The sequence below is a fragment of the Halichoeres trimaculatus genome, unplaced genomic scaffold (assembly GCF_033239565.1).
Source record: "Halichoeres trimaculatus isolate MK-OKI-2021-1 unplaced genomic scaffold, fHalTri1.1 fHalTri1_scaffold_16, whole genome shotgun sequence".
Taxonomy (NCBI): Eukaryota; Metazoa; Chordata; class Actinopteri; order Labriformes; family Labridae; genus Halichoeres; species Halichoeres trimaculatus.
In genome coordinates, this window is record NW_027437194.1 from 21,369,394 (window position 1) to 21,380,134 (window position 10,741).

A 10,741-nucleotide genomic window follows, 5' to 3' on the forward strand; every position below is an offset into this window, starting at 1 on the left:
AAACAAACAAACAAACAAACAAACTAACCAACTAACAAACACATAGATTATCTGATTATTAACCTCTCACATTAACATTTTATACAGTCGGGTTAAATCATTTACAAGTAGGTTTACAACAAACTTCAAAACTTCAGTCTCTTGCTCCTCAGTTTCTTCACACTTCAGAAAAGAAAAACTCGCAAGTTTTTAATCATCTAATGATACTCCAAACACAGAATTTGGAATTCGTACCCTTTCTTTGAGTGGATGTGAAGGTGGTGTTCAAAATCCAGGATTGATCAGATGATGCCACATCTGCAGTAAACGCAATGTTGGATTATTTAAACACTTTTTTTTCCATTTTTAATTTGAAATCCTTCCCAAAAACGAAACTCTCTGTGTTTATTCTGCAACAACTTGGATAGCGTAAAGCATCAAAATTCTCATGTGTCACCACTTGCTTAAAATACTGGTCTCATTGAAGAATTTTGGAGTAAAACCAGAAACACCATGTTCTCTTCTGTTTTGTTCTTCATCTGGCTCGAGGAAGAGGCATCTAACCGCCTGAACGTTGGTGCTTTGAGTCATCACCAACGACTGATCTCTTTATTTATGACTAATAATCATTTGTGCTCATTTACATCTGTTTTGATCAATAAAACGTAACTCGTCATAAAAGAATCATTGGGTTCAGGAGTTGCCAGTAAATAAAGATAACTTTGTTTGTTTTATGATCCAATTCAGTGAAAAAAAAAGAAGAAAAAAAAGATTTAGACAAGAGTTGAAGTGCAGTGTGAAGTTTCTCATGCACAGTTTGGTAAAGGTATATTTTGTCCATCAGTGCCATTCTTGAATTTCTATGATTTTTTTTTCTTGATACTCCTCTTTGAGGGGATTTACAAATAAGTATATGACTGCTGTCCTGTTGGCCAACACCTCTAATATTCTCAAATGTTGGTTTTCTGTGACTGCATGCTTTTATCACAGCTGGGTTAGGCTTCATGTCTTACTGCGGGCGCAGCAGTGAAGCAAGACGGGGAGGCATTCTGCTACTCCTGATGTTTCCACTTTGTGTCCCTTTCACTGTAAGTGAGATTAGGAAAGACAAAAAAACACAGGTATGAAACTTCTGTCTAAGGGTTCTCAGTGGCCAGAAGTGGTCCAAATGTGTCCTTCCCAGAGTTAAAGTGTGACAGAAGATTAAACAGAGGCTGTGTTCCCAGAAACACTGTGAAAAGTAGATCACATCTGTTTATGGTCGTGTTCCTTCCTAATCACGTCAACTTTTTCAGTCACTTTCCAGAAGCCTGTCTTTTTTTTTTTCTTTTTTAATTATTTTTGGATGATTCACAGAAATCCAGGCAGCTTCTGCTTCTTATACGGGACTCAGCTGACTCCACCTGCAATGACAGCAGAAAAAACAAAAAAACATCCATGTTATTTGAGTTTGACTGTCATTTTTACAATATGGGGTTTTTGACGTGTATACACTCTGTTAAGAAATATAGTCTCAAGTTGTCCCTAAGCTATCAGGCGTTTACATTTACTTACCTCCACTCACTTGTTGAGATGAGAGTTGATCTTTTCTTTTCTGATGATGTTTGTGTAAGGAATCTGAAAGAAATCAGAGAAAAGTAACTGTATCAAACTTTTGCACTGATTCAAAGATATCAAACAAATAACTTATTGCACTTAGTCAAATATGTCAGTAGAAATTATGGTCAGAAAGGCAATTCTCATAAATACTGTTGCTCCGTCACAAAAGTGAGAAAGAATGTTTGTAGATGCTATAACTGTTATTAGGATTAACACTCCAAAAAAACAAAAAAATACTTTGTTTCCCACTGAAATACTCCTACATGACCTTGAATGTCTGCTCAGTCATCTGCCTTTGTGGTAACTTGAATGCAGCACAAGTTGTGAGTGTGTGTGGAGAGAGTATGAGCAGTCGTTATCTTATGCATAGAAGAATGCATAGTTGTTGTGTGTGTGACAGAAAGCAATGACCAACGTCTTCTGTCAGCCTGTCTGCCAAACGTTGGGGTGATTGATGCTGACAGATACCCACAGATGGAGGCAGAGGAGCCACTCACCCATGAAAGACAAACTCTGTCTCGGACTGACCGACTCTGTCTTTTGACGGACGTATAAGCAACAACAGGAGAGGGCACCGCTGGAAATGTGTTCTTTGTGCTTAAAGAAAAGTCTCAGTTTCATAAAACTGTCTTCAGTTTATTGTAGATTCAGCTGTTAATGTTGTATTTCAGGCTTTTGTTCCCTTCATTTCTGTTTCATTTTGTGATTATTGCGTATCAAATAGCACACTGCTACAAGTTTACATTAGAGGTCTTGCTAAAATCATTACTTTGACTCTTTTTAGCATTCTTTTTGGAGGAAGTTAGGACTCAGTCTTACCATCTGTAATTGTTGAACCATCTCCTCTCTGTAGGCCAGCTCTCGTTTCATCTGGTCTTGGAAATTATCTGAAATGATACAAAATCTATGATTTGGGATAGGATGTTGATCTAAAAACTGATTTAGTACTGCACCACTGCTATGGGGAAAATACAGATAAAGATGGAAAAACTTAAGTGAACTTTAAATGAAGAGTCAAAGAAAAACTAAAAAGGGCAAAAAATAATAATTTTTAAGTGACTTACGGAAAACTGGAAATGGTGATGTTCCCTTCAGAGCATGAAACTCTTGCTCAAGCCTTCTCCTGAAGTCAATCTGTTCCAGCAGAACCTTCTGGAGCTCCTCTTTGTAGGGAGAAAAGAGGAGGAAACAGTCAGAAGCAATAAAAAAAGATTTAACCTGTCATAAATATTTCAGAAAATACATTTTATATTCTTTATTTTGTATCCATTATTTTCTCTGGTCATGCTTATTGTGACGTCTTTTGAGTTAGAGCCTGCAAACTGTGGGTAGTAGTATAACTGCTTAATTAAATTATTTATTATTATTATTATTATTATTATTATTATTATTATTATTATTATTATTATTATTATTATTGTTATTATAAAAAAAATGATACAAAAGTATCAAAAGTAGTGGTATAATATTTACCTTTCTCCATGCTTTCCACGTCTTTCTTCAGTTGAACCGGGGAGGAAGCACCATGGTTCGGCTCACCTAAAACAAGAAAAAATGTTCATACTTCACGTCAAACATACCTACAGTGACATGTAGTGTGAAGATCACATCAGATTCATTTCATCATACATCGCATCAAGAGTGAAACCTTTCTACAACACCTTGTAATCTTTATGTGGTGCTGCCGTTCACTCTTTGGCCTGTAGGTGTCAGTGTATGTTTGCAGTAACAATCTGTGAAATCAGTGGATGAAGACCAACACTGCACTATCTCTCTGATAAGCCTCGACTCGTTCGATGTAATGTATCACTTTAAAAGAAGAGAAATACTTATTGCATTCAGGAATTTGTGTTTAAAATAGTTACATGTTTTTTTGATTAAAAATCTGAGTTGAACTTCAAATACAAAACCTTACATTTTCAAGAAACCAGTTTTGCTTAAAGTAACAGAATTTGATGTTTTTTAATCACCAAATATTGATTAGTGAGACAAGCAGACACTCTTTTTAGAAGAAAAACTGGTCTAACAATACTTTTAGTTTTAAGGGCAGCAGAGAGATGAGATGTGTCTGTGTTTGAACTGAAAGCATCCTGCTTATTCCGTTTCACCTTGCTATCTACCATCAATTTACCTCAGTAAACACTATAATTCAGTGTTAGATTTACCTGTATGATAGTTCCTTCACAATAATGCAAAAATTCTTGTATAAATTGTGCCTTATTGTCTGAGCTGAGACAGCGTAGCATTACGCTCCATCAATGAACAATCCCAGAAATCTGATAGCTTTTCTCTCTCAGTCATTTCATATCCTGGCTCCTTAAGTATCCCTATATGCTTCTCTCTCTCATGTAGAGCAGATAGCGCTCTATTCCTGTCTTTTCCTCTTTTCTCTTCACTCCTTTCCTTTCCTCTATATGTCTCATTTGACAAGCAAATTCGCAGACAGTGCCTGAGGATAACAACCTCGTTTGACAGTCAATTAACCGTGAATAGTCAAAGCCAAGGCGGTTTGCATTACATAAATGGAAAATTAGATTATTTTTTCTCCCTAGAAACAGAGGGAGAGTTTAAAGACAGTGGAGGGGGGCTGGTGGGACTCAGAGGAATCAGGCCTTCTAATCATGTAGACCTCCCCACCGCCCAGGGAGATGTTTGGCAATCAGGGGAAAGGTGGTCTCATTTAATTTGTTTCGTGTAATTTTTTGAAATACATTATACATTATGCACCGGGATCATTACGGTGCGTGTGTGTAGGGGTTGAGGGAGAGGGGGGGCTTGATATAAATGTTGGCTCAGATGTCATAAAGCACTTTTAATGTCTTCTTGACAGATATAAAAAGGCAATAAGCTGCGATCTTTTTCAAACAGGAAAGGCTTTCGTTGCTCTGAGGAAGAAAATCAGGCAATTATGTCGGTGGCGATATTGGTCTAGGATGGAGATTGCCAGCAAGGCTGCTTATCTCTGAGCTGATGTTTTCTTGTTGAACTATTACGGCCCCCCAAAGAGTAACAGCCTCGGTGACGCCGCTAAAGAGAACAGAGGTGGCAGAGCTGTTGCAGAGCAGCTTTGTGCTGCTCGCTCATATATGAACCTCTCGTCTCACTGTTACAAAGACAATTCAGCTGCACAAAGACTGAAGACTTTCCCTTTACGTGTTCCCTTTACGTGTTAAGTCTCTTTTATGTCGTGTGAAGGAAGATTGTTGGAACATAAAAATACCACCATCATATGATGCTTGTTTTTAAGAAACTTTTCAATTTTGATTAGAGATTTACAATCATAAACAGCCTTGGCTAACAGTGACCAAATTATATAATAGTTTTATTTTTTAATTATATTGATAACTCAGACCTCAAATTTCTGCTGACGCACGCTTCAGGTTTCACAAGAAAAACAACCAAACCACAGAGATAATATTTGCTGATTAGGGAGCACCTTATTTGCTGTTTTGAAAAAAAAAAAAACCAATATCTTTATTGATTAAGTTTTCTTTAACCATCTACAGCAACAGAATAAAACAAAATGAGTGAGTTTTTTATACCTGCTGTGTCCCTCCAGTAGTCTGAAGCCAACGTCTCCTTCTCTTGTACAAAGAAGCTATTTTGCTCTTTGCTCTCATCTAAAAGTGAAACAGGAAAGTCAAATTAAAGAGACAGAAAGTTTCAGCAAGACCCATGATAACAACATGAGTGATAAAAACTGTGTTCATGTCTTTCTTCTATGTACTTGTGGCATCACAAAACTCACAAAGCATTTTCATTTAACACACTAAAGACAACTCAAAGGGAACTAGCCTCACAGAAACAGAGACTCTCTAAAAACACTCAAAAAGAATCTAAACAGTATCGCCTACTCTGAGGTTTGATAAAACAGATGTGTGTGTGACAGTCTGATGAAATATAGTGCCTACTGCTTTTTACTGAAATAGAGTAAAAACAAGTTCATTTAATTAATGCAATGGAGACTAAGTCAGAAAATAGAAACTGACAAAGAAAAACAAGTTAAACAACTCAAGGTAACATTTTCCTCACCAGAAAGGTTTGTGTTGTCTTTAGTGGCGTACACAGGAAGTCCTTCATCCCTTTTCTTTGGAACCTGAAAACAGCACAAAGCTTAGGTTAGAGATTTATTTTCATCTGCAGTTTAAACACAACACATCAGACAACAATTCATATGAGATGAAATAAGTGCCTTATTTTCATTGTTAATTCTGTTCATGTAAATTTAATCACTTTACTAAGTTTTCTATTTTTCTGATCAAAGATAATATAAAAATACATTAATTCCCCCGCTTTGTAAATGTATTTGTGGTTAATAGTGGAAGTGTAAAGTGTATAGTGAAACCTTTTATCAGGCCCTGTACATGGCTGGTTCAAAATGGGACTTTGATGCCCTGTAATGCTTTACCTTTACTGCAAATGCACTAAGACGCCATTGTGCCACTTCTAAGCAAGTAAATTAGATAGCAATGCAGCAAAGATGTGTTTGCTACGGCAAAAACTTGATTGTCAGAAAGATTTTCAGTGACTAAAATAATTAAAACTGTGTTTTCATAGTTTTTAATAAAATGAAAAAAATATATAATAAAAGTCTTTATCTTTGCCGCATTATGATTTTTGTGGTGTCATTTGGATTTTTCTTTTTCAGCTGAGTTTTTATTATATTTTCCAGTTTCATAATAAAACACTTTTTCTATTTCCTTTTGGGTCTCACCCTAGTTTCCTAACACTAAGAATAACATAACAAAACTAATTACAACTAATAAAAAGATTAAAAAATGCTTAATTGTTAAACCAGCATGGAAAACGTAACTTAAACCGAGGAAAAAATTAAAAAAAAGATAAAACGATTATGAAGAATTCAGAACTGTTTTAACCTGACTGTAGGATAACACTATTAAATGCCAGGGTTATACAATACAATGTGTGCGAGCATGTGTGTGTACATAGTGTGTGTGTGTGTGTGCATGCAATCTAAAACACGTCAAACACACGAACAGCAACATTAAACTGCAGTAAACTCAATAAAATTTCTAAGGAGAGGTGATGGCAGAGCTTTGTTCTGACAGTGTATTTGTGGTGGTTTAAGTGTGTGTGTGAGTTTGCTACTCAGTGGATGATTACACTTGTCAAGATTTAAACCCCCTCCTCTTTGTTTCTGATGCCTGGATTATGTGGACAGGTTAGAGAATAGCGTTGCCCTCTCAGGCTGTGCTGATAGGAGCAGAACAAACCCGCCACGGCCATTTAACATTCAACTCCTGGGCTTATTAGCAAAGATCACGTTGGGGTGACTGTTTCAGTTTCTACAGGGAGATACCAGCCTAACAATCTGCTTATGTGGATCACATCACTGCCTGACTGCAACACCATTTAAATAATAATTAGCTAAAGCGGCCTGAGGGGATATTTACACTTTTGTAAGCTGGGTCCTCTCTGTGGGGAGGGGTGGAGCTGGAGAGAGGCAGACCTGCAGGAGGAGAGGCGGGTAGGCTGAGGGATTCTTGCTGGATGGGATCCAAGGCAGAAGAGGGGGAGTTGCTGGGATAAACAGCCCCACTCCCCCTCTCCTTAGCCCTCTCCTCTACAGGATTGTCACTTACTACAGGCAGGAACAAGTTGGTCTGAGTTTGTGTGGGCCTGTTTGTGAAGCTCTCCTCCTCGTCCATGTCCTCTTGCTTTGATGACTCGACATCCACCTCCCCTTCCTCCTCGCTCTCCATTCCCTCTGCCTCCCCGTCAACTCCACTTTCACTGCCATAGCTGCAGCTGCTGCTGGGCGATAGTCGTTGGTGGCGTTCTGTACCAGGAACCACAACCCCAAAGTCTTCATCTGCTGTCCCTGTGACTCCCACACCGTTGCTGTGCAGCTTGGCAATACTTTCAGCATCCTTAACCACAGGACGGAAGGCTGAGCCGTAGCTAAACTTTCTAGACTGGAGGGTTGGTGTGTCCAGGAGTTTAAGCCAGCCCTCTGATGTCACAGGGCGAAGGTCAGGGGTCACTGATGTACACTCTGGGTCAAACAGTCCAGATCTGGGTGTTGTGGACTCGCTGCTGGGGGCGATGTTTGAGCCAATGCTGTTTCCGTTGCCCGTTCCTGGCTGGCTTGGGTCTGACAGATCCAAAAAAGCCTGCCTGAGAGAAGAGCTGTCTGCCAGGGAGGAGAGCGCACTGGGCTGAGGCTGGAGGTAGGTGGGGACAGGGATTCCTCCTGCTGCTCTTGGAGGCCAAAACATGCAGAAAGGAGGATAAAATGTGTCTTTGCGGCCAGGCCATAAAAGACTTGACAGCCCTGCTCCTTTCTGCCCACCTGAAACATCACTGTCATCTTTTTTCTGCTGGCAGAGGCCGAACGCTGGGAAGGGGTAGGGCGAGGGGAAGAGAGATGTTGGAGGGAACTTCTGCAGCATACTGAAGCTCTTGCTCGGGACAGGGATGACAGGGTAACTTCGTGGTGTTTTACGAGGAGACAGACTGTCTCCATCCAAATCATCGTCGTCCTCGTAGCGGCCTCTTTTCTGAGCACCTAAGTCAGGTCCAATCATGTGAGGCACCACTGAACCTGGAAGACTTTTCATCTGACCCATGGAGGAACAGTGGGCTGAGGAGGGCAGCGTCCTCTTTCTGCTGCCTCCATTAAACATTGCTTTGACGTCTTCCCATGCGAAAACTAACTCATCAGGAGGGTGTTTGTCACTGAGCTTAAGGTGTCGTCGCCACGAGTTAAAGTTGGCAGCATCTGGCTGGGTGTACTTTGCATCTGGTGTGCGGTGAGAATGGAAAATAAACTTGTTTGGGGAAAAGTACATGTTGCAGAAGGAGCACTTAATGCATTTGGCCCTGGAGCTGTTATAACGGGCCGGGATGAAGTTGCCACGGCAACCCCAGGCGCACTCGTGGGTCACATCAAAGGCAAAGTTATCCGGCAGTTTGGGTGGTGCATTCTCTCCCAGGAAGGACTTGCAGAGACGCTCAGCTTCTCGCTTAGTGATCATACCACAGCGGCGTGATGAGATGGGCATGGCGCCGGCTCGACGAAGAATCTCCAGCTGAACTGGAGTGCACTGGACACATGTGATGCCCAGGGCCACACGGCGATTATGAATCTCATTATAACTGTAGTTCTTCAGGAGTGTGTTGGAAATCTGCGCCAGGCAAAGTCTCTCCCTGCTGTCAATGACCAGCGACACAATAGGGACACCGTACAGGATGACCTGGCCAACCTGGTTTGGTTTGAGGGATGAGGAGGAAGAGGTTGGAGAGGTCGAGGATATTGAAGAGGATGAAGAGTGGAGATGGGGTGGTCTAGGTGGAGTCAGGGGTCCCTGTTGGTAAGGTCCTGTTGAACTTGTCATGATGATGTCATTGGTACTTGAAAGATGGGTTTTGTCCATACTTGGAGGACAACTGTTGTGGAACGTCCTGCATAAAAAAGGAAAAAAGGAAGAAGAAGAAAAAAAAAGAGATTCATGTGTTAACTTGTTACATTCATACACTCATATCCTTCGCACTCTATTAACTATAATATCAAATAAATTAACTTTTGTATATATTTAAAGTCTAGCAAATAAGTTTGGATAAAATGAAGGTGTGTTAACGTGGGAATGTGCTGATTAAAAGAACAACATGTTGCACTGATTTAAATTTCTCATTTCATTTGTTGTCAGATGAATCATTGCCTCCCCTTTTCAAGCTAATATTTAATAAAATGGTTTCTCTTTTGCAATTACTAACATTCCTGGTCTTCTTTTAAAAATTATTCAAGAAAAACAAAAACTAAGATGAAGGATTATCATTTTTTTTTTACATTTACAAGTTGCTGCAGCAACTGCATACAGTTCTTTGACATTTATTTTGGCTCTTTAATTCTTTTACTTTAATAATAAAAAAAAAAAAATTGTAAAAAGCCCCCCACCTCAGATTCTGTCACCCTTTGAGCCCGATAAATTGTTTATTTCCAATGAAAAGGATTTTTAATTACGATAGTCCCGAGAATTGCTCAACAATAGAGGTTAAAGTGTAATTCGTAATGAATCGCTAAAGCCATTTTATTTTTAAACAAATGACACCTTAGGCAGCACATTTTAATTTCTAAAGTCTTTTTTATGTTTAACAATTTGCAAAACGACTTCGGTAGGGCGGCAACTTTCACCCTTTTAATATACTGCACGTATTAACATTAAATAAACGCTAATCAATCATTTATTTATTTATTTTTTGAAACTTTTTTTGTCTGTTTTGAGAGTCTGTCGTCAATATGAAATAATTATTGTAGCGCTGTTGTGTAATAGAATAAGACGACGAGTTAAAACTCGGAAGGAGCAAGGAGATGAGCAAGTAAAGAATTACTGAAGAAAAAATATCTTCTGTAACAAATTAATTAAAATGTAATTATGTCAATGTATTATTCATATTAGAAAAAATGACAAGAGCCAAACTTTAAAATAACTGTCGAGGCCTTAAACAATAGAAGGACGCTTGTTTGGTTTAAATTACTTTAAGCATGCTGACACTTTGTTATCGAATATGCATAATAATAAAAGTGATAACGACACGACTCATAATATCAATGACATTAAACATATGTATGATGATAAAATAATAATGGTAATAGTATGCTTCAGCTACACCGAAATATCAGCTAGTCACTTACAAAATCTGAAGCATTTTTTCTTTAACAGCACATTTTAACTTACTCTAGAAAGTAAAAAGTGAAGTCTTACCCGGGACTCCCGAAAATATTTCCAAAACGGTAAAAGCGTAGAAGGATATCCTTTAGGCCAGGAATCGATTTATTGTTCAAAGCTCATTTTTAATATGTAAACAAACCGATTTCCCTGGTAAACCGGAAAGTAGTAACGGCTTCTGTACTTCAACTACCGAGCGAGCTGCTGTTAAGATGTGCGTAAACTGCGGCGCAGACGCGCCGGTTTTATTCGCTTTTCAGAGACAGCACGTGTCGCCTAATCCGTCTCTCCCTCCCTCCCTCTTTTAGTCTCTCTCTCACTCTCTCACTCACCACGCGCGCTTAGGCTTGATTGGCGTGTGGCGCGAGCTCAGCCCACCAGTCATGGGACACATATGACTGCACGGGCCCACACACCTCAGTCCTCCTCTGGTCCTCTGTTTCCCAGTCCAACAGCACAAGCATGTAACACCT

The 10,741-nt window shown here is 39.4% G+C and overlaps 1 protein-coding gene across 2 annotated transcripts; it reads right to left on the minus strand.

The window, feature by feature from the left end:
* Window positions 1–334: 334 nt before the first annotated feature.
* On the minus strand, window positions 335–10,459 carry skor2 (SKI family transcriptional corepressor 2). 2 transcript variants are annotated; one of them, XM_074690657.1, is made up of 9 exons: window positions 10,305–10,459; window positions 7,182–9,003; window positions 5,611–5,674; window positions 5,121–5,198; window positions 3,052–3,117; window positions 2,643–2,741; window positions 2,398–2,465; window positions 1,534–1,596; window positions 335–1,382 (listed from the first exon to the last, which is right to left on the minus strand). In XM_074690657.1, exons 2-8 carry the CDS (start codon window positions 8,973–8,975, stop codon window positions 1,540–1,542), a joined length of 2,226 nt encoding a protein of 741 aa, XP_074546758.1. In that variant the 5' UTR covers window positions 8,976–9,003; window positions 10,305–10,459; the 3' UTR covers window positions 335–1,382; window positions 1,534–1,539. The 2 variants fall into 2 exon arrangements, with proteins under 2 accessions (XP_074546758.1, XP_074546757.1); XM_074690656.1 differs by having other exon boundaries at window positions 6,993–9,003.
* Between the last annotated feature and the right edge of the window lie 282 nt (window positions 10,460–10,741).

Excerpts from the sequence above, each read along its gene's own strand:
- skor2 (XM_074690656.1), bottom strand. The coding sequence starts at position 8,975 with ATGGACAAAACCCATCTTTCAAGTACCAATGACATCATCATGACAAGT. Across the intron at positions 5,675-6,992 it reads AGGACCCAGCTTACAAAAGT|GTTCCAAAGAAAAGGGATGA; the intron begins GTAAATATCCCC and ends TGCTGTTTTCAG. Across the intron at positions 2,742-3,051 it reads CGTGGAAAGCATGGAGAAAG|AGGAGCTCCAGAAGGTTCTG; the intron begins GTAAATATTATA and ends CTCCCTACAAAG.